At 41.7% G+C, this 24,454-nt stretch overlaps 1 protein-coding gene across 3 annotated transcripts in view; it reads right to left on the reverse strand.

Annotated features, from left to right (window-relative positions):
• The window catches only part of LOC308399559 (inactive tyrosine-protein kinase transmembrane receptor ROR1-like), a 146,224-nt gene that overhangs the window by 3,072 nt on the left and 118,698 nt on the right, over positions 1-24,454 (reverse strand). For all 3 annotated transcript variants that reach the window (XM_080886896.1, XM_080886897.1, XM_080886895.1), the window contains 7 exons: positions 20,827-20,954; positions 19,310-19,627; positions 18,983-19,228; positions 18,676-18,878; positions 1,669-1,848; positions 765-992; positions 199-563 (listed from right to left, as the gene is read on the reverse strand). In XM_080886896.1, coding sequence (XP_080743022.1) covers positions 199-563; positions 765-992; positions 1,669-1,848; positions 18,676-18,878; positions 18,983-19,228; positions 19,310-19,627; positions 20,827-20,954 — 1,668 coding nt within the window. The remainder of the gene's footprint in view (positions 1-198; positions 564-764; positions 993-1,668; positions 1,849-18,675; positions 18,879-18,982; positions 19,229-19,309; positions 19,628-20,826; positions 20,955-24,454) is intronic.

Here is a 24,454-nt window from a genome sequence, read left to right on the forward strand (position 1 = left end):
CTAAAAGCCAACAGAGTTATTTCATTACCACAAACAGCAACAATCAGACTGCTTCTAAAACTCTATTTGAATTGAATACACTAAACTAACCCTAATACCAGAGTCCAATAAAGACACTTGCACACTTGAGTTTCACCATTAGCTGGATGCACTATCTTCTTGTATACTTCTCATATTGCACCGGTAATTGCAACATACCTTGGTGGGCAGTCTTCGGGGCAGGGCAGCAGCTGCCTCTTTCTCACCATCTCCATCACTTCCTGGTTCGAGAAACCATAGTAGGGCTGTAGCCCGTAGCTGAAGACCTCCCACAGCACAACTCCAAACGACCAGATGTCCGAGTCTGTGGTGAACTTTCCCGAAGCGACGGCCTCAGGGGGCATCCAGCGGATGGGCAGCACAATTTTAGGCTGGAGGCAGTAGTAGTCTGAGGAGTAGATCTCTCTGGAGAGACCCAGGTCAGAAATCTTGACGTGGAGCTGCTCGCCTACCAAAATGTTCCGAGCTGCGAGGTCCTTGTGAACGCAGAAGTGGCTGGCCAAGTACTCCATCCCAGCAGCCACCTGGTTCACAATATTTAGAAGACGTTTCAAGGAGCAGTGAAAGGTAGACATTAAAACACTGATTTTAATTCAAAGTTTCTACATGAGCGATTAAGATCATCATCAACATTTCATGTAAATGGTTCATGTTTAAATGGAAGGCACAACAGTACTTCTTCCACTACGCTTGTAGCCAACTACGAGGATGTTTTTAGATCCTACCTGTATGGCCATATGCAGAAAATCTCCATGATCCAGGCTGGATTTCACCGTGCCGTCCTCATCGCTGCTACAGCCGACGTCTGAGTGTGGCGAACGCATGATGAGGAACTCGTGGAGGTCACCTTGGGGCAGAAACTCAAACAGCATGCAGACCGGCTGCTCCTGGGTAACCACACCCACCAGGCACACCAAGTTGGGGTGCTGAAGCTCGGTCAGCACTGCGGCCTCCTTTGATGAAGTTGGATAAATAACGGTGAATTTCAAAGAAACAAACAAACAAAAAAAGGTGGCTGGCAGGTTGATTTCAACATTTACTGGAAAAGTGGATATTTACAAAAGATGTGGGAGTTTAATGGAGAAACTGAGTCTGAAACTGTGTGGCTTTGACAGGTGATTATAAGAAGATCACCCAAGCTGGTTTCACAACGGCTCATTGATCACTTTTGAAATTGAGTCGATGGCAGTACCACTTTAAAATGTGGGCACAGTTCAGGTCTGCCTCACTTTCTGTAAACGGAAAGTGAGGATTACGTCTTACACATGCCGACTGCCTCAATCCGCCGTCACATCTAAATTTATCTGGACAACCTTCCACCAAGTTACAGTTTATTTTGGGAGCTATTTCCAGAGAACTCATCTACAGTTGAGCAGTTCAGCCGTCTCCAATCTTTCACTGCGTCTACCTTCTATAGACATACAACAAGCCGTGCTTGAAATCTTGTGGGCCTAGACGCCTTTCCTCTAAGAAAGCAGCCACATGTAGTTTTTAGCAATAGGATATTTTAGTGGTACATTTCATTTTCCAACTCTACACAAAGACGACTGATGCGGCTTCATTATTGTATATATATATATATATTTTTATGTGTGTTGTAAAAACGGTTAATTTAGAAACATTTCTTACTTGCTGGAAGTCAGCCCACTGCTGGGCATTGGAAATGTCTTTGAGGGTCTTTATGGCCACAAGCTGGGCCTGGTCCATGCCCGGCAGATACAGATGACCTTTGTAGATCTTCCCTAGAGTACATTCTCCGAGCTCCTCCATGAAATGGACGGCTGATAAGGGAAGCTCCTTGGCCTTGCTCTACAGAAAGAAGGAGGAGGAAAAAAATGGTAAGGTGACATCAACAGGTTGAAAACACATTCAACAAAAATGAAATCATTACTTTCTTTGTCGGGTCAGCAGCCTTTCATCACCGCTGTCCTTGTAGGGAAAAGAAAACATGATGTCGCTGCTTTCAATCTGATGTAGGCGAACTGCCTAATATAACACCAAATCCGTGTTTGAATTGTAGAAGAAAAATAAAACTATAGCTCAGAGCTGATAATTCACGCAATCAGACTCAGCCCATTACATCAGCCCCCAAATCGCCCCTTTCACGCCTCTGGAAAGCGATGTGGGAAAATTGCGAAATCTGGCAACATGTCGCAGCTTAAAAATGTCATCTGGCTGACAGGTTAAGCAAAATTTGGGAAGATGAGGCAATTAATTCTCTTGCCAGTAAACCCTAGAATCAGCTGCAACAATAGCAGAAAACAATGTAGCGCTCCCTGTGAGGGATGACTTTGCTTTTTCATCTTTTGGAACTCACTGAGGAGTGCTCTGACTGGAATGCTGGGTTACAGCACATCTAAATCCAACAGGAATGAGCTGGGCTGTGGGGTTAGGACAGGGTCAGGCACGTTTTGGAATTCATTTAAAGTAAATTGCAGTCAATTAAATCCATTTCCTCATTAAGATAAAGAAAACGAATGATTCAAATGGAGAAAATGCGGTTCAGCAGTTTCCCACAAACACCACAGCAGATACACTGTGTAAATGCCATCTGTTAGAAATTAGTCACCTTAATAAGTATATTTAGTGTCAGATTTCTGTGTAAAATAGTTGAGGGGAAAGCAGATCACTTGTTTAAGAATTCATGAGGACTGTTCATCAGATGCCCCCCACCTTACCATCTCTCAAAAAAAAAAACCCCCGAAATCCAGGGAAAATGGCCTTCTTCAAAGGAAAGTTTATAAGAATTTATTTTTTATATTTTATGAGTGATTATTTTTTAATTTTTTAGGGGGCAAAGTCTGTGAGCTACACTTCTGAAAGTGTGAGCACAGACTTTCAAATCTCAGCTCAAGTTAATCCAATTTGGATGTCCGATCTCCAGCAGCAGCTTGGGAGGCCAGTAGAGGAGATGGGACCCACATTTTGTTTACAGCTTCACATGTGCAAAGCACGTAATAGACTTTAAAATGGAGCAAATCAGCTGAACACTTCACAGATATTAAAGCCTGATTATGGGGGAAAAACACATTTTCATCCATCTTCAGTGCGATAAGTCCCAGGTATGATGCCATAACTTTTTTTGAGACTCTTATCCAAAATCTGTGACGGTATTTTAATTTCTCAGTATGAATTTTTTTTTTTTAACATAACGTCTTATTACAATGTGTATCTTTCCCCTGATTTTTTCTTCAGGCAAATCTGTGATGTCAGGTTTCTGTGTGTGTCTTCTTTTTTTATTTTGATCATTAAGATTAGTCTTCTTTGCAACCAGAGCATGACCACGGTTGATAATCATACCGACCATCTCATTAGAACAGCACCAACAGATGACGGTGGGGATGTTGGGGACTGAATATTTTTTATATAAAGTCGATGGTGCCAAACTGCCACTCGTATCTATGCTTGGGAAGAGATAAAAGGTGCAGAAAGGTTGGCAGAGATTTCCAGATTCCAGGAACTTTGAGATGAATAATGAAATTCCTCTGTGAGGACACATGCACTCACACACTCACACATGCACACCGTCTGTACGAGCTCTGAGGGGGGTGGTGAGTGTGTGTGTTGTGCATGATGTGAGACACAGATGTTTTTAGTTATGGGTTTTTTTCCCCGCTGTCTTTCCTCCCCATACCCAAACCCTCAGATCCTCCTCACACCACCACAGATTTCTATGTGTGTGTCTAAATGGACTGTCATAGGCAGTAACCCTTGGGTGACCCCCTGCAAGCAAAGCCTGTTAGGTAGCAGCTTAATCCAAGACAAAGCTGCAGATAATGAAAACAGGAAAGAAAGACATTTGACTTAGTAAAACGTCTAAAAGTCGGAATATTTAGCCCATATAAAAAAAGTTTTTAAAAGACAGAAATCACACAGCCGCTCCCTTTTATTAAAATTTTCTTGTAGATCTGTAAAATTTAGCTACAAGGCTGAATGGACGCATGAGGGCGGGGCTTTGGTAATCTTTCAGCTGATGGTTATGCAGTCTGCTATATTTCAGAACCAAGTTGGCAACAAAGACCATTTAAAATCAACTGTATAATTCCATGACTGCATGGCTGTCACTCTCCTGTAAACGTAACTCTTTGCAGACACAAGGTCTTCATGTAAACAGCAAGGAGAGACTCCCTTTTTAGGTCAGTGAAACATTTATTCCAGTCCCCCTCCCAAAAAACCCTCAGAAACAAAATAAAGCAAGGATATTAATGGATTCTGACGCATCTGTGACATCTGCAATTCTCTCCGCGGCTCTTCGCTGTAATACTATACGCCTTACCTTGAGCATCAGCTCAAGTGTGCCCAGCAATACATGCTGTCTAGATAAACCCCCAACCCTCCGCCCTCAACCACCACAATTATGTGGAAAAAAAGATGCGCTTACACGACATGACAGGGTGTGCAGCCTTGAAGGCAACATGATACTCATGCTGATGTGAGCTGTGTGTTTTACTGGGAGACCATGATATACATTACAAAAAAGAAAAAAGCTCCAGTGGTATTAGGATGGACAGAAGCATAGCAATGGAAAACTAGATCTACTTCTACTGAATCGAGAAAAGGTTCCTGAGAAGAGATTTAATTTTCAGTATATAAGAAATTTGGGGCGTTTCTGAAGGTACTGTACCATGTTAGAGCATCTTAACATAGAGTCCTTGAATACTAGGCAGTTGTAGAGGATGAGTTACTCTACTTTAAATGACTCCCACCCCTTATTGGAGGATTTCAGCTTCTTCCTTTGGGACAGAGGTTTGCAGCCCCTAAATGCAGGCAAAGCTTGAAGAAACAGCTTTGTCCAAACTGCTATTTTGTTGTCGTTGTTGTTGTTGTAGCAAATGACACACATGTTTTTTTCTGTATTTTTTTAAAACTGTATTTATTTATTTACTGTACTTATTTCTCTGTTTATGACAGTGCTTTTATCTCCTTTTTGCCGTTTTATATCAGTATAGTGTTGTCTAGTTTTAGAAGCTGTGATTAGGACGTCTATTTAAATTTGTTGATTAAAGATCATAATTAGAGATCATAAGCTGCCTTTGATTTAGACATGTCTGATATTTTTGTAAAAACACAAAATAGTGTATATATATGAATATTTTCAAAAAATGCACAGAATGCTCTGTGAGTTCATGACATCATCATAACTGATTTACTGAGCAGCTGAGTTAGAACTTGTCACTCACACACTGAGAAGCACTCACAAACTTTCTGTTTCTAAACAATTTGTTCACTTTTTATCTCAGTCATGCCTGAAAAGACATCAGGTAACTTTTTCCATCGCTTTCGAGATTTGATTCAGAGAAAACGCACAGGTGGAGATGTAAGTAACTAAACATACTCATTCTTGACTTCTCTGCTGTTCAAATGTAAACGTTTCGGAGAGATGTGTTATATTTTGCTGCTTTGCACAGTGTAATTTTTGTGTAAGTCACTGTAGACAGAGCCCTCTACGGTGGCCCCTAGAGACAAAGCACGTACAAACTCCAAAACACTTGCAAACTCCAAAACACTTGCAAAATGCAAAACACTTGCAAAATCCAAAACACTTGCAAACTAAAAAAACACATGCAAATTCCAAAACACGTACAAATTCCAAAACACGTACAAATTCCAAAACACGTACAAATTCCAAAACACGTACAAACTCCAAAACACTTGCAAACTCCAAAACACTTGCAAAATGCAAAACACTTGCAAAATCCAAAACACTTGCAAAATGCAAAACACTTGCAAACTAAAAAACACATGCAAATTCCAAAACACGTACAAATTCCAAAACACGTACAAATTCCAAAACACTTGCAAAATCCAAAACACTTGCAAACTCAAAAACACGTACAAATTCCAAAACACGTACAAATTCCAAAACACTTGCAAACTCAAAAACACATGCAAATTCCAAAACACGTACAAATTCCAAAACACGTACAAATTCCAAAACACGTACAAATTCCAAAACACTTGCAAACTCAAAAACACATGCAAATTCCAAAACACGTACAAATTCCAAAACACGTACAAATTCCAAAACACGTACAAATTCCAAAACACTTGCAAACTCAAAAACACATGCAAATTCCAAAACACATGCAAATTCCAAAACACAACGGAAGTGCTCCAGGACGCTAGGGGCAGTGTTGAGCTTTTGTTACCTAGTAACTACACAAGCCAGGAAGTACCAATGACCGGATTTGGGGTTTGCAGCCTTGTCACTACCCGATCCGTACCGGAAACCCGATCGGTACCCCGCATGCGCGAAAGGTTTCTACTTCCGGTCGTAGCGTTTTACGATAGTTATGGGTCAGAGTATCTGTTAAGATGTTAAGAATAACAAGTATATCTTAAAATGTTTGCAATAATGAAGCATTTCAGTACAATGTAGACAAAAACGAAAAATAAAAAGAAAGTTACGGATCAGGACTCTCCGATCCTTACTGCGCATGTGTAAAGTCTGACCGTACAAATCGGGTCTACCCGATCCGTACCGCGCATGTGCAGATGTTTTCTTCTTCTTCTGTTCGTTTAATGGCAGTTTACTCCCCAGTGTACGAGGATACCGCCACCTGCTGACCGAGCGAATAAACCCTATTATAAACTGATTTATCGTCATTACAAACGTGTGTTAAATCTGATTTAGCGATAGTCGAGTGTGTTTATGCTTGTCTGTGAGGAGAGGATTGTTGGAATAGTGATGATGATGTGCGCTATCACTGTCAATTGTCAGTAAACACTTCATCTGGCTGATGAATCTACACGTGAGATATTACAAAGTCTGCATTATTAACTCTGTAATTAGGCGCCATTCTTCTTATTTTACGGCGCTGTTGCTCAATCGGGGGACGCTCTCTGTTGAGGAGAAAAGCATGAATTTCTTTGTATACAGATTATCCATTGTTTAAATGTCCCGGGCAGTCGAAAAGAAGGCAGAGCTGTTGAGAAATGCTAGGAGCTAACTGGGCGCTAACCGCATCATTCAAATATATTGAATGTCGCAAAGAGAGGAAGTGACGTAAGATTTGCGCATGCGGGGTACCGATCGGGTTTCCGGTACGGATCGGGTAGTGACAAGCCTTAAAGGCCGCATTTTAAGGCCGATTACGTCACAGCGACAAGAGAAGGCTTTCCCAATTCAAAGGCTGCTCGAAATGCGGCCCTCAAATGCGTCCATAATTTCCCTGAATTTTAAGGATGGGTCGGTGTAGCCTTCATGGCCCAACATATCCCAGACTTCATAGTGCGGTGGTGGTGTGGATAATTTTGCCGAAAAAAAACGGTGGAAGCGGAGCGGAGGAAGAGTAAACTTTCAGAAGTAAGTACTGAATATTATGTCACTTATTTATGCGCAAATATTTTTTTAATGAAGAACATTAAACCATTATTGTTGGCCACATGTCGGGAAAGTTATGTGACATTAGTCATGTCTGTACTTTCAGAATTAACTTGGTTTTAAAGCCTTTACTTAAAAAAAATATATATATATAGTCGACCTTAATCTTACAGAGATTGTGATGATTTTGTGGATAATTAAAGTCAGTCATATATCCACAAACACAACAAGCTGAAAGTCAGTGATGCTGCTCGGTTTGCAGTCCTGAATATCACAGCACAAGGAAGATTCACTGCACTGTTAATGTTAGCTATGTTATATTGCTGCCTCTGTTCGGTGGTGTCGAGCCAAACGGACTTTAACGTGTGTTTGAACGAGCTGACGGTTCACTTGTTAAGCTGAAAGAAAGATGCTTTAATCACAGGAGTCACACATGTGTCCACTGCACCATCTGGGAACTCTTCTTGTTTCGTAATCAGAATCAGAATCAGAATCGTGTTTATTGGCCAAGTATATGTGCAGACACATACAGGGAATTTGGTTCCGGTAGATGGTGGCTCTCAAGCACAGCAATGTAAATCACACACACACACACACACACACACACACACACGTGTCTATATATACACATTACACATACATACATAATAACACAAACACTAAATCCTCCTTCTTTTGTGCTGTTTTGTAGCAGTGTATACACCTGAGACTTTCACCTGTCTGTCCTGCACTCGCTCTCTGTTTCTTTCTCTCTGATTGTGGAATAAAAGTATGAACATGTGTTTATAAGTCACACTTGTGTTTGAATCCTGCAGCTTATCACACATTTGATTTCCATGTGTGACAACTGCAAGTGTCGAGAGTGAGGACAGACTGAGGGACCCACTGCTGCACATCATCTGTGAGGCTTTGCACCCCTGATGATCCACCAGGACAAACTCAGCAGTGTGTGAGGAAGAGGAGGAGGAAGAGCCAGCAGCAGCTGACAGATGGAGAGAATAGACAGACTGTTCCCTGTTTGTGAAGGACTGCTAGAAAGGTTTAAAATAACTAATTGTCTGTCCTGAATCAGTCTTATTAGGTAATGTTCAAATAATTTTATCATTCCAGTGTTTTCAGTGTGGGCGAAAGTACTCAGGGCCTTCAAGTTACACACTATGAAAGGCAGCAACAAGTGTAATATTCAGAAACCTAAAGTATGTATCAGCAGCAGAATGGACCTAAAAATAAATGTTTGTTCCAGTTCTATGAAGCTTTGAGTATTTTGGATCAGTAGCACTGCTGTGTTTGTTGCATCATATTGCTGTAATTGTTTATATGCTTTATATATTCTGAGGTAAGTTGATCTATAGTGTTACATCATATTCTATAAAGATGTTATGTGTTTGTAGACTTTCTGCCCAGTTTGACCCATTTAGCAGAAGCCAGCCTGTTTAAGGCTCTGATATCTATTCTGTATGACTTAAAGCAGTTATGACATGGTCTGATTTTCTCACCCAATAAAGGAATATTTCATATATCAGTCTACTCTTCATTTTATCAGAAACAGTTATCACAGCTTGTACATTTTCTTTTTATAAATATATGTAAGCAATGAGCCAAATTTAGTAATGCCAACGTGAAGGAACAACATTTGTCTCTTATATATGATATACCTATATATGCACTGTCAAAGATACTTGTCTTTGAGTTAGAGCTGGGCGATATGAGATTTTTTCATATCACGATATGTTTTTTTCATTTCAGGCGATAACGATATCTATCACGATATAAGCCAAATAACTATATTTGTAAGATTTAAATGTGCCGTTGCTCACAAGTAAAATGTGAAATAATCAGCAGCTTGTTTTTATTTAAATATTTATTTCCCATAATAAGTTCAACAGGGTAGATGTACTTAAGGAACATGAGACTTTTTCAGATAAATAAAGGCAAATATTGCAAACTACACAAAAGGCAGCCGCTTTCAAAGTTTCAAGTTTCAAAATAGAACAAACGAAACAGACTAAATTGTCAATTCCACTTAGAAACAAAATATTAATTCTAAAAATAAATCTTAGTTTGTTTTACAGAAGAACAGACAAAACTGACTAACTTTTGTCAATATCAAATAAACTGAGAACTAAAAGGAAATTCTCAATCTCTCCTTGTTGTATAGCTTAGCTTTTCAAACAGTTTTAACAGTTACTTTAGTCTGACAAAAGCCGAATGACGAATTAGCGCTTCCAGTCAGAGACACGTACACGGGTATTTTTGAAAACTGAGATTTTCCTTTTTCGTTTTAAAAAATAATCCCGTCCACACATAAAGGCAGAAATGAAGGAAAACGCTGCTATGAACATGCCAAAGCAGCAGGTGGCGCTAGATTCCTAACCGTGCAGAAATATTGGCCAATCAGAAGTCTAGAAGCCTCGGTGGGGAAAAGTAAACAAAGCTGGGGCATAGAAGCAGAACCGAGTCGTATGTGTGGAGGGACAGTAACTGTGTGTATATGTAAGCATTTAAACACTGCAGAGAGTAGAATTAACAGTAACAGTATTGTAGAAATTCATTTCACTGAAACAATAACGTGGCGCACAGTGTGACGCATGCACCAGTTTATTGTATTTCCAGACTTGCTTTCGGCACAATTTACAATGCACGCTACTCTGTTTTTTGTCAGACTTGAAATAGCCGAAATACCTTCACACTACGGAACTTCTATGGCTCTTCCGTTCGACAATCTCTCCGGCATTGGAACCATCATCTGTTTTCTCTTCGGTCACGCTCGGTTGATTTTTCTAGTCGGCACACTCATTTCCTCCATTACGCGCTGGCTCCATTACCCGCTGGCTGCTTCCCAAACAAACACACGTGCGGCTTGGCACTTGTGCTGTACGTAACAAGTCACGCGACGTGACGCTGCGGCTGTGATTGGTTCGGCTCTGCGCTACTTAATTTGGATTGGCTGACCTTTTTTTTTTTTTTTTTTTAAGAGGACAAGAGCGGCGAGGTCTATCGCGATAGCTTAATTTCTCTATCGAGTAAAAGTTATATCGCGATACATATCGTTATCGTTCTATCGCCCAGCTCTACTTTGAGTGAAGATTTAAGGTGATAAGACATATAAATAACTGCAACTTGAATCTGTACTGAAGCTCAGTATTTGACACAGAGTTCATGTTCACTGCTGTAATAGCTAATAATGATTAATATAATAACTATAATATTGGCCATATTATATTTACATTACCAAAGTGATATGACTTTAGTCTCATGAACAACATCAGCTAATTCTTATTTACTAATTAATCTTGAAATAACTGTTCAGTACAGAAATGAAGCCCAAAAATCATGTTTTACTGTCCTGTGGTCTCAGCCTCAGATACTTATCAAATCACACAAAGCTCTTGTAGAAACAAACAAACAAATGAACAAAATATGTTCTCCCTCATTTCTGTCAAACCAAGTTGTATGACACGTTTCCAGCGGTTAGTATCATGGTTGCTAGGCAACCTGGGAAGCGCGACGGAGACTAGACCGTCCCATACAGACAAACTTGCCGTTTATTTTGCAAATCGAGCTCAACACTGCCCCTAGTGTCCTGGAGCACTTCCGTTGTGTTTTGGAATTTGCATGTGTTTTTGAGTTTGCAAGTGTTTTGGATTTTGCAAGTGTTTTGGAATTTGTACGTGTTTTGGAATTTGCATGTGTTTTGGAATTTGTACGTGTTTTGGAATTTGCATGTGTTTTGGAATTTGTACGTGTTTTGGAATTTGTACGTGTTTTGGAATTTGTACGTGTTTTGGAATTTGTACGTGTTTTGGAATTTGCATGTGTTTTTTAGTTTGCAAGTGTTTTGGATTTTGCAAGTGTTTTGGAGTTTGTACGTGTTTTGGAGTTTGCATGTGTTTTGGAGTTTGTACGTGTTTTGGAGTTTGTACGTGTTTTGGAGTTTGCATGTGTTTTGGAATTTGCATGTGTTTTGGAGTTTGCAAGTGTTTTGGAGTTTGTACGTGTTTTGGAGTTTGCATGTGTTTTGGAATTTGCATGTGTTTTGGAGTTTGCATGTGTTTTGGAGTTTGCAAGTGTTTTGGAGTTTGCAAGTGTTTTGGAGTTTGTACGTGCTTTGTCTCTAGGGGCCACCGTACAGAGCAACTGTCAGCGCTTCACCACAGAGTCCAGGATCCTGGACTTTCACAAAGCTCTGAGCAGTAAGAGAAATGTGTTCTTTCAACAGGCAGACACATCGCATATCGCACAGAGACCCAGAGATTATGCTGTGCGACTCCCACCTTTACCTAAGCAATGCGCAGGCTCTCCACAGAGAGTCCAGAGAAGCAGGAACTTAAGTCCCTGGTTGGATGACCCCTTTTGGAATCAGGAGGACCCTAAAAGAAGTCCGTGTAGCCTCAGCTCTGTAGACACACACACACCAAGTGAGCTGAGGGCCATTCCTCTCATTGACAGTCCTGTTGAGATGACACCGCTCACTCCAGTTCCTCCACCTCCTCGAGCAGCTTGTCCATCACAATTGCCTGTTTTCTCTGCTAAACATTTAGGAGCAGGTCAGTTCAAAGGTGATGCTTTTCTTTAGTGGTTACACCTGCTGTTAATCAGTTAGTTTAGATTTTAAAATTTGACACTGTAGATTATCTATTTTAATGCTAAATTACACATATTCTTGCTGTCCATTCATTTTATATGCTTTTTTGTAGAAAAAAAAATCAGGAAGAAAAATGTCTATTGTTATTTTTTTTAGTAAGATGTCAATTTGTAGTTATTTATTTATTTTTTGTCTAAACAGACACGAAGGTCATTCGTGGAATAAGAGTCTTGACAGTAAAAGACAAATTTGGGCCTATTTTGGAAAAACTGCAGCATTTCCAGGATGGGATTGTAACCTCACCTGGACACACAGTACCAACCAAAACATTTACTGCAGTAAAGCCTTTGACTCCAAAACCTCCAACAGTTCCCATACCGCAAAAACGAGGACCTCGGCTTGGGACGCTGCTGCGCCGTGCAAAAGTCGTCCCTATAGACGGTAAGTGGTTTTCCTCAGTAACTGTAGAAGATGCTGAATAATCAAACTTTAAATTAAGAGATTTTTTTAAAAAGATTTTAATGAACAATTAATCACTGCATCATGTACAATGCTTCAAATTAGAAGAAATTACATTTTCTCTTTACTAACCTCGTTGATTATCAGACAAGAAAGCAGACAGTCAGTGCAGTCAGAATAATCCAAGAGAGGCCAGGGTCAAACTCCCGCCTCTAGCTACACCTGTAGAGAGCCTGTCCCACAGCTTTAGTCTGCTGTCTTCAGACGACTGGTAAGAAGCGTAGTAAGGAGACATTAAATACTGCACAGAAACAGTGCTGCATAATGTGGCTGTGTTATTTGTGGTGTTCCTGAAGTCGTGTTCAATGTTGTGTTGTGTAAATACAGGATTAAGAAAAGACAGGGGTTGCAAACTATTCAGTCTCTGGCAAAGCACCACTCGGACATCCTGAAGACTAAACTGCATGAAGTGTGTCTGGTCCTCACTGAGGAGGTATTGCACACTTTATGTTTCTTATATGTGTTTCATGCAGCTAGTTTCCCTTCAAGCGCATACTACAGCCTCAACTGATGATTTTCACTCACATTTTAGGTGAAAAACCAACGCTCAGCAGTAGCCTGTGAGGCCATACATACCATCGATGAGCTCTACATTCAGCTCCAGAAAACAATGGACCCAGAAGTTGAAACAACAGGCCGAGCTCTATTGCTGAAGCTTGCACAGACCAACAACAACTTTCTTCATCAGGAGGTCAATCTGGCGCTTGATGCCATGGTGGAAAATTGCAGCCATGGACGGATTCTGAGCGCTCTGTTTAACACAGGACTGACGTAAGAGGAGAGAAGAAGCTGTAGTGATTTTATTAGAAGACATGAAAGAGAGATGATGTTCACTGAGTTGTGTGTCTAATATTGTCCTTGCTCAGCCATCGCTGTGCCGCAGTGAGGAATAGCACAGCTCAACACCTGCACCAGCTGGCTGACAAAGTTGGAGCAGCCGTCATCCTGAAAGCAGGAAGCTTCACTGAAAGGTTTCTAATTGCTGCCTCTAGAATGGCAGGGGATGCTGCACCTGAAGCCAGGTGGGTACTTTTAAATGGGTTTGAAGTGCATCAATGTTTTATTTTCTGTGAGTTTACACAATTAATGACAACTGTAATCTTCCACAGGTACCATGGGCGAACAATCATCAAGAAACTGACCCTTCACAAGGACTTTATGAATTTGTGGATGAAGATTGTCCCTGAAAAAGACAGGCGTCCTGTGGAGAAGAGCCTGAAAAAGGCTAATAATTACAGGCAGCAGGTCAGCATTCAGACTAGGCTCTCCTCTCCAGCAGGGCCTGGGATCCCCAGATGTGACAATGCAAGTCCTGACGAGTACAGAGGAGAAGAGCTACAGTAGCAGCAGCACTCTGAGGCTAAGCTGGGAAAGTGGTTGGAGGTTCAACCATCATGACCACAGACAGTCCCAGTCGCTCTGCAGGAGTAAACTTCTCCATCTTCAGGACTACAAACTATTTCTCTGAAGGACAATATTATTTAGATTTACATTAATTATTATTACATCATTCTTATTATTACATTATTTGTATTATTTCATTATTATTATCACATTTTTAAGATCCTGAATGGACAATGAATGAATAAATCCCTTTTTTTTTTCATGTGAATTAAAATGGCACTTTGGTTGGCACATATACAGTTTCTGTTTTTCTGTCAACAAATATTAATACATTCTTAGTTCTCTTGTTTTCGTTTTTAACCCATGATTTTGCATTTTTATCAGGATTCAAAGTCATTTTTATAACATAAAGAAATATTAAATAAATACTAGAAAGTGAAAATTTCAGAAGAAATTTTAAGTGTGTCTATGCTAATCAGTGTAGTTTAGAATAGAATAGAATAGAATTCAACTTTATTGTCATTGCACAGGTACAGGGCAACGAAATGCAGTTGGCATCCATTCAGAAGTGCTTTAGTGATATAGATATATTACAATATATATTAGCAATAATATAGATATGTAAGTATATTACAGAAATGGGTCTATTATGGAATGTTATAATGTACACGGTATGAAGTATGTTGTGAATATTCTATAACTATAAGTATGTACAGGCTGTAGTGAGTACAAGCTATGTACAGGCTATGAACAGGATATAAATATGAAAAACTATACAGAATATGAAATAAATAACTTTACAGAAATAATGGGAACTATGCAAGTTGTAAACAGTTGTAGGATTAAAAATTATCGAATGTACAGGTTTGCCATTCATACGGCTACAGAGAGCAAAACTCAGCAGAGCAGCCATTCTCCACCATGAACTATGGTAAAAACAAACACCGCTCGCACCTCACAGATGACAGCTTACAGTTTTGTGTAAAGATGAGGTGACTTCGTACAGCCCCGATTTGCAGACGCTGTGCACAGAGGTTCATGAGCAGAAGTCCCATTGTACCACGGCAGACCCGACAATGTTTGCATGAACACGCTTTGAAGCATTACGTTATGGACCACTTTTCACACATGGTTGGTGTACCCACACAGCCGGCTGTAGCTTTTCAACTCACAGCCCAACACACACCAAAAAAAAAAACAGCCGAGAGAGCACAGACTTTACGCCCGTGGGTCCACCTCCCCTGCAGCGGCACTGCAGACCACGCCCTGCCACACACATCAAACACGTAAAATAAATATTTATGCACTTTTGCATTCACTTTTTGTTTTTTGTTATTTTTACACAGTGTTCTGAATGATTAACAATGGTCTACAGCCAATCTTGTGTATTAGTATACAAACTTTGGTTGTAAGATTCAGATAACTATTTAATAAAAGGTAAATATTTTATATGAGAGCAAGAAAGAAAAGTATATCTTTGTGTCCCCCTTTCCCTGTTAATGCCCCACCTGGCCCCCTGGCAAAAGCTTTGCTAGATCCGCCCCTGCACAGTTACCAGCTGTCAGCTACACAAAAAAAGGAGCTTGGTGTTATTTGTCTCTCAGAAACAGTTGATAACTTTCCTTCAACTCATTCATGTCACCTAAAAGGTAAACCTGTTTCTCCATCACCAGTTCAGCTCTGATGACTCAGTAAGGACATCTCATGGTTAGGACCAGCCCCTTTTTTTACAGCTGTGGCTCCAGCAAACATCAGCTGATACTAGAAATTAAAATCAAATGAATTCTAACAACAGCTGATCAAGCTTAAACGTGCTGCTGTTGTTTAGCGCAATAAACAAACAAGAGAAAAGCCGATCATTGATCAGTTTCATGATTGAAGTTTCAACAGGCGAGAGAATGACAGGGGAGGCTGTCATAACGTTCAACATCAGTAACTTAGCGTGTACACAGCTGTCGTGCTAGCTAGCACGCAGAACGAGTTATTGTAACTGTCAGCACAAGGAAAATAAACTACACCTAAACTCGGTTTATATCTGACCCAAATAGAGTGCAGTTCATAACTTCTTACCTGAAATTCAGTTCACCTCACGCTCTGACCGACAGCCGCCTGCTTCTCCTGCCTTCGGTTTCCCTTATCCACGATTGAGCTCCGTTAGCCACCACTGGTCGATCGGCGGCCGCCTCGCCGCCTCATATGTCTCTTTCCCCACATACAGTGGGGCAAAAAAGTATTTAGTCAGCCACCGATTGTGCAAGTTCCCCCACCTAAAATGATGACAGAGGTCAGTAATTTGCACCAGAGGTACACTTCAACTGTGAGAGACAGAATGTGAAAAAAAAAATCCATGAATTCACATGGTAGGATTTGTAAAGAATTTATTCGTAAATCAGGGTGGAAAATAAGTATTTGGTCAATAACAAAAATACAACTCAATACTTTGTAACATAACCTTTGTTGGCAATAACAGAGGTCAAACGTTTACTATAGGTCTTTACCAGGTTTGCACACACAGTATTTTGGCCCATTCCTCCATGCAGATCTTCTCGGGAGCAGTGATGTTTTGGGGCTGTCGCCGAGCAACACGGACTTTCAATTCCCGCCACAGATTTTCTATGGGGTTGAGGTCTGGAGACTGGCTAGGCCACTCCAGGACTTTCAAATGCTTCTTACGGAGCCACTCCTTTGTTGCCCGGGCGGTGTGTTTTGGATCATTGTCATGTTGGGAGACCCAGCCTCGTTTCATCTTCAAAGTTCTCACTGATGGAAGGAGGTTTTGGCTCAAAATCTCACGATACATGGCCCCATTCATTCTGTCCTTAACACGGATCAGTCGTCCTGTCCCCTTGGCAGAAAAACAGCCCCATAGCATGATGTTTCCACCCCCATGCTTCACAGTAGGTATGGTGTTCTTGGGATGCAACTCAGTATTCTTCTTCCTCCAAACACGACGAGTTGAGTTTATACCAAAAAGTTCTACTTTGGTTTCATCTGACCACATGACACTCTCCCAATCCTCTGCTGTATCATCCATGTGCTCTCTGGCAAACTTCAGACGGGCCTGGACCCGCACTGGCTTCAGCAACGGAACACGTCTGGCACTGCGGGATTTGATTCCCTGCCGTTGTAGTGTGTTACTGATGGTGACCTTTGTTACTTTGGTCCCAGCTCTCTGCAGGTCATTCACCAGGTCCCCCCGTGTGGTTCTGGGATCTTTGCTCACCGTTCTCATGATCATTTTGACCCCACGGGATGAGATCTTGCGTGGAGCCCCAGATCGAGGGAGATTATCAGTGGTCTTGTATGTCTTCCATTTTCTGATGATTGCTCCCACAGTTGATTTTTTCACACCAAGCTGCTTGCCTATTGTAGATTCACTCTTCCCAGTCTGGTGCAGGTCTACAATACTTTTCCTGGTGTCCTTCGAAAGCTCTTTGGTCTTGGCCATGGCGGAGTTTGGAGTCTGACTGTTTGAGGCTGTGGACAGGTGTCTTTTATACAGATGATGAGTTCAAACAGGTGCCATTCATACAGGTAACGAGTGGGGGACAGAAAAGCTTCTTACAGAAGACGTTACAGGTCTGTGAGAGCCAGAGATTTCCCTTGTTTGAGGTGACCAAATACTTATTTTCCACCCTGATTTACGAATAAATTCTTTACAAATCTTACCATGTGAATTCATGGATTTTTTTTTCACATTCTGTCTCTCACAGTTGAAGTGTACCTCTGGTGCAAATTACTGACCTCTGTCATCATTTTAAGTGGGGGAACTTGCACAATCGGTGGCTGACTAAATACTTTTTTGCCCCACTGTATGAGGGGAAAGAGACATACACCGGTGGCTAGCTGCCCTCTGTTGTAGCTCCGCGTTAGCCACCACCCAACAACTCAGTTATTTTTCCCACATCGACCAGCATCATCGGCCCATATAAACGAAATATAAGTCCACTGAAACACAGACTGTTTGCGAGCGATCGGGGTGGGGGGTGGGGGGGTTAAAGGAGTTAGAGCCGCCTCACTGTAAGCGAAGCCCGGGTGCTTTTTAGCTAAGGGTCGCTAGCCGCGCTAGCTAGCTAGCAGCAACACGTAAGAGAACTTGCTAATATGGGATGTCTTGATAAAACGAGCAGCTATTTGAAGTTTACACACCTACATTCTCACCTGAAAATATCTTTAAAGTTTATTTTGTGACCTAGAAACACTAATAAAAAACATATATAAAACGAAGAGGTAGCCGCCATTGTTTTACTCGGCAGAATTGTGGGATATGGAGTTTTCCACCAAGCGGAAAAATAATAATAAGAATAAGAATAATAAAGCCGACGAATAGTAATAAGTGTGCCTCTTGGCATAGGCACACTTAAAAAGATTAATTAAGTGAGAGGACCAAGGATAAGGAGAAGTGTAAGGGAAGGGTGTGGAAAAAGAGACAGTGAGAAATAAACAGGAGGGAGGTGGTGGGCTGCAGTTGAACATTCCTGAACCTGCTGAGCTCTGATGACGGATCTGATGCTTTGTCTGAGACAGGTCGTTTCCACACACACTCAAGCCAGTAACCCCGGCATGCCGTGACATATCCCTAATGACACACAGAGGGCTGTGCCAGTGTTTTGACTCCTTCTGCAGTCTGTTTGCATGCCAAACGACAGCCTCTTTACAGTCATTACACAACAGCGTGATGATGCACTTAGTGTCCACTTCAAAATCGTGAAGTTTACAGTGTTTAATTTTTGCGTTGATATTACATGTAAAAAGTGTTCTATATCTGCAGAAATAAACGGTAATCTGCAGGATTACCAGGAAGGCCCTCCGTCATTTATTCCCCACCCTGAGTGCCATCTGCTGTGACTGTAACGCTCCCTACCTTAGGCTTGTATGCAGTCGCGAGCATGGACATCTCAACGTTCTGGCCGCGGACGGGTTTGGGTTGGCGCGTCACGGGAGGCCTGGAGGACTTCTGGTTGTTGCGGCACACGCAGATGAAGAAGAAGAGCAACGCGATGGCTAAGGGGATTACCACGCTGGGAACCAGGATGTACAAGATCTCAATGCCAGACTCCTTATGGTCTAAACAGATGGGACATCGAGAGAGGGGAATCATGTCATTTCACACGTCACACATGTGTCACAAAGGCAACATCGCAAACTACGATTTAAAACTAGTGTCTCACCACAGAGGGGTATGTCGCAGAGCTCCATTCTGACCCCCTCATCTAGTGTGAAGCACCAGGGGGCCTCGTGTTTGTTCCCTGGGTTGCGGCAGTACGAGTGTCCTCCGTTAAGCTCCGGGTAGCGCACAGCCTGGTAGTTGTGGCTGTGAGGATATTGGGAGTTCCACGGCTGACACTGACGCCCTGACTTGGTTATGCTTACCGTCCCTCTGTAGTCTACCCCACTGTTGTTATAACATTTGTGATCTGGTGGAATATAACAGACAATGATGTTTTAGCAGCGTCAACACAGTAAATCATTACAATTGCCACATGAACATGTCTCACTCTTGTTAATAGGCTCTGTCATAGGGATCCCGATCCTCAGACAGTTGGCGGCCTCGGGGCTGTCGGAAGTAGCCAGGTCATCGCAGTTTGGCAGTTTCAGTCTCTTCAGTATTATCGGGTTGGAGCGGGCGATGATGTACTCGGTTTTACACAAGTCGTTCTCCAGGATCTCGCATTCGTCCTTACAGAGGTCACGGGGTTTGTCGGACCCCGAGCTGCGGTCGCACGTTGGGAAGGCAAAGTGGCAGAGGGAAGGGATGGCGAACTGCGAGCAGCGGTCAGACAAATGGTTGGACGTCCCGATCATGGTGAAGGCCGCTGGGAACGAGAGGATTCAATTTCAGTTGCTTGAAAGTTTCTAAATAACGAAGAATTAGGAGACTGAATAAAAACAGAGAATTTCATACTTTAAATGCACGACTCGCGCACAGCGATGCTGTTCACTTATTGCAAACATGTGCATTGCTGCGGCTGTCATTATCACTACGGCGACTACGATGAAGAGGAGACGCGAATAAAAAGCGGCCAAGTGAACCTGACAACCATCCAAATGTTTCTCCAGCACATGTTGCTTGAGTAAAAAGGAACATAGAGATCAGTAAGTGTGACATTAAATTCAAGATGCTGAATCTGGACTCTGATATGATTTACAGTCCTACTGTTGGCCTGTTACGACTCTGTGGCGCCATAAATCTCAATTATCACTCGTCCTTGATGTTTCAGATCAGGCTCTGGATTCATGGCCTGCGTCATTCCCTGAACTGTTGCACGGATATAATCAATAATGACCTCTGAGGACAAACGCACGCATACGCATAAAACAAAAAGCACACACGCTGAGACACAGACGTGTAACAACACTGGAAACAGTGTGTCGGCCACATGTGATTCATACTGAGTGGTGAACTCCCTTTGAACTCTCTAAGTGACGTTCTGCTTCCTTCCTGGAGCATATTAATTATGATTACCTTCTGAAAAATCTGAATTTACACAAAGTTTTTATTGAATTACTACATCTTTTTTATTTTTAGCAGCAAATTATGTCTCTAAAAGAGTTTGGCAGTTTCAGTCTCTTCAGTATTATCAGTATTATCAGTATTATTTGTCTTTTAGAGACAAATTATGTCTCTGAAAGACATAATTTTCTCCCATTTAATTGAATCTACCAAAAATGCAGGTGCCATCTGCCATCAAGAGCAAGGACAGAAGAAGCGGCACTTATTCCAATTTTTCAAACAAAGCATAAAGAAATGACTTTTGGCTCAAGACTTTTGCACAGTACTGTATGCCCTTTGGTCATTGATTGTGTTCAGTTGTCTTTCTTGAATCTGCAGGAACTAAATATTTAGTAACATGGAATCATCTTCATCAAGTTAAGCCTGTACACACAAACTAATCAAACGTTTCTTATGAATGAATATGTATTTATGATGGATGTAGAAGTAAATTTAATCTATTCTCAAAACATTAATTCGATTTGTGTTGGCTCGAAGGAGGTTTAGCCCGCTCAAACTCACCTGTGATCTGGGTCTCAATCTCCCCCTGCATCTGCAGCGAGTCGACAAAAATGCTGCGGTTGCCGATAAAGCGGGCGCAGGCTATGCCTCTGTACGGCTGGCAGAATCCATCTTCAGGAAACCCGTTGCTGAGAGGTCAGAGGGGCGAGAAAGAGAGGGTGCTTTTAAAGTTCGTCTGAACAACATGAATCAATTTCATCGACTCTTTCACAGGAAAACCACTAGAGGTCAGTCTACATTAGCATATCCCACAAGACCAACTAGTTCCACTTCTGTGGAGGGAAAGGCTGCTCCTTGCTGCCTTTGCTTGGCTACAGATCAGGCAAACTCAAAGGCAGATATCTAATACACATAAATGTCCTTATTCACAGTAAACTGCTTTAAGAATTAATATCTCACGTCGGACTTTATTCGTGTTGCGTCAGAGAGTCGTCACTCTGAGCCACAATTTAAAACATATGAAAGGAGAAAGAGAGCAACCTTGTTTCTACAGCTATGCAACTCCACTCAGTGAGCTTCTTTTGGGGCATTTCTTTTAATTTCCTCGTTAATGTAACGATTCTTATCCCGCTTAACACAGTCATCATCATCCTCTCCCCTTCCTGTCTCACTCTCTGTGCTTTTTTATTCTTTCTCCATACACACACACACACACACACACACACACACACACACACACACACACACACACACACACACACACACACACACACACAAAGCCCACGCTCACCGGCAGACCACTCGCTCAGTGTGAGATCACTTTGTCATGCGCTTTAAGTCATACCATATGGGACGTTAAGACCAGGCACAACTGCAATATGTGGTATAGGCGAGTCCACGATGCCACTGCATATATGAAGTATATCCTCATGGTGCAGACCTGCTGCCTGAGTAATGGCGAACAGAAGCAGCTAGACTATGACATTTTTAATATATTTAACTTAAAGTGCAGCCAATCACAGCTAAGACACAGGCCTCAGCTGTGATTGGCTGAACAATAACACCAATAGTCAAACATTTCGACTCTGATAGGTAAGGTGGCCCCGAGAGGTCGATTGGACCGCAGCTTATGAAAACACCAGCAAATAGAAAAATGCTGAAAAAGCACACAAAATAAAACTGAATAAAAACCCCAATAGAAATAGAAAAAAAGTTGCTAATAATCACAAAACAACACACAAATGTTTTTGGGGAGACAATAATGTGACGGAAGAGTTGCACAAATGACAAGCCAACAGTAGATGGCCAATAGCAAACTACCTACAGTATTATACGAAGTGTGCAATTAAAACAACAATATAACACATAACATTGATGAATCCTCAACTGCTTTTAATGACGCCTCCGTATTTTTTGATTTCTGTCCGTTCTGTGGCTGGTCCATCACATTATTGTGTCCCCAGAAACATTTCTGGATTTTGTTTTTTCTACTTCTGTTTTATTCAACTTCTGTTGTGTTTTCTACGCTTTTGCTGCATTTTTCTATTTACTTAGTGTTTCCTTAACTTGCAGTCTGTTTGACCTTTCAGGGCCACCATATATGGGGGTTTAAAAAACACTATTGTGTAGCAGCCTAGTGAGAATTTAACTGCTTCTCTACTTCTTTTGCACATCATTCTTTTATTACAGCTTTACAGAAACGTCACTTTTGCTAATGAGAGTTGGATGGTTTACAAGAGATGGTACAAAGTGCGAAAAGCACTAATTTTACTCCACAAGCTGTAAAAATTGCACACACATTCCCCCATCCTGGTTTGGTGTGAGTGTGAGGTCAGTAGGTTACCTCTCTCTGTGGAGTGTTAAGTGACTGAAGGGCCAAGGTCAGTTAACCCCCTTTCCCTGTCTGTGCAGATCTTAAATGGGCTTTCCAGACATGGACACACACTCACACACACACTCATGCACACACACACCCACCCACACTCACACACATGACTACCAGGGCAGCGGTCTGCATACTGCCGATTCCTCAGAGATAGGGTAACTTTACAACTTAATGCAGGTTTAAACAGATTTTATCCCCGGAATATGTAATTTCCTACTAAAATATGCAGTAATAATGACTTCATGTTGCGGTGGGCCTGCAGAGGGCTTAGCACCCCTTCAACAAGCCGCAAATGCATAAACTGATACTCCTTTGGATGTTTTTCACCCTTTTGGGGAAGAGCCGCCTGTGTTTAGGTGAAAGCAATAAAGGGAGTGTCTGGTAATTGTAAGCAGTAATAATTGAATAATTTGAGAGACTTACAATTGGTTAGGTTCCTGCCATTTTTGAACGTAATGAAGCGGAACATAAAAAAAGGTAGCTCTGGCATGAGAAAACATACACAAACGGGATAAAGAGCGAGGGCTGGAGTGTGTCCAGGCAACCCAGAGGTTAGTTTGGTTGTGCGTCACAGAGAACGGTGGACACAAACATCCACACTAGCATGAAGCCACACACAGACAAGCAAATGACAAGGGAGAGGAGACGATCCACCGCAGTGCAGCCAGATCCCCGCGGGCAAATTATAACTACTGCAAGTCAGAACGCCCTAAACCAAAGCGGCTCAGCTTGAATCCCAAGTCGCCCTCACTGGGCTTCCTGTATTTTAGCTTCTTTCACTGGTTTCCAAATCAACGGAGCTTCCAAGACCATGTCTAAGAAGATGATTAAAGCATCTCGTCTGGTAGGGAAGGAATGGATAACAGCATGTTCGAAGAGCGATAGACACATCTACGAAAACCTAATCACTGTGAGACATCTGAGGTTTTCCGAAAACCTCTCTCGGTGTTTTCTTGTCCATTTATTTTCTCATGTGTTTGTGTGTGTCAGTGTAAGCTATCCCGAGCAGGGGAAAGCTAAGCGCGGTTGCTATTTGTGTAAACAGTGAATAACTGTTCAGGCCTTTGATTTTACACACTAACGCCACGGGCCCTCTGTATAATGTTTTATAACAGTTAATTACAAAGGGAGCCTTCTCCGTTCCAGACTCGATCTATAATCCAGATATAAACAGAAAGACGAGCCTCACCACAGAGCCTAAACAAGGTGCTGAAGACACTGATGCATTGTCCAATTACATTTTTTCCGACCTCATTATTTATTCAGGGAAGTGCTTGCTGAGCAGCCATGGTCTTTTTCCACCCAACACCCAGGTTAACATCCACAGTATTAAATAGAGACTAGTATTTACCAGACCTGTGTGGTAAATACATTTGCACAATAGGTGTGTAGAAAAGATATAGAGTTCAACTCATTCGATTCATATGTAATTCAAGTATTTATTTACTTTTTTCATGCTCGAAATAAATAAATAGGGAGATGGATATAAATGGAACATCTAGCTCATGTGAGCCACATGAAGCAACCCTGAATTGGACAAATGGAAGACGTTGGATGGGTGGATGGTTGTTGAAGAATGGAAGTACAAAACACCTACGTACATGTTGTTATTACCTGGTTGGACCCCATTATAACCGTCCTTTCAAAACAGCTTTAATTCTTGGTGGCACAAGATTTTATCCATACTAGCGTGAGAGCATGAAGCAGTTGGTGCACATTTTTCTCCCCTTCCACCGCATGCCAAATTGGACTGAGATCTGACAGTGTTGTGTGTCAAAATCCCAGTATATCAGCAGTTTCAGC

Source organism: Rhamphochromis sp. 'chilingali' (genome assembly GCF_963969265.1).
Source record: "Rhamphochromis sp. 'chilingali' genome assembly, chromosome: 7".
Taxonomy (NCBI): Eukaryota; Metazoa; Chordata; class Actinopteri; order Cichliformes; family Cichlidae; genus Rhamphochromis; species Rhamphochromis sp. 'chilingali'.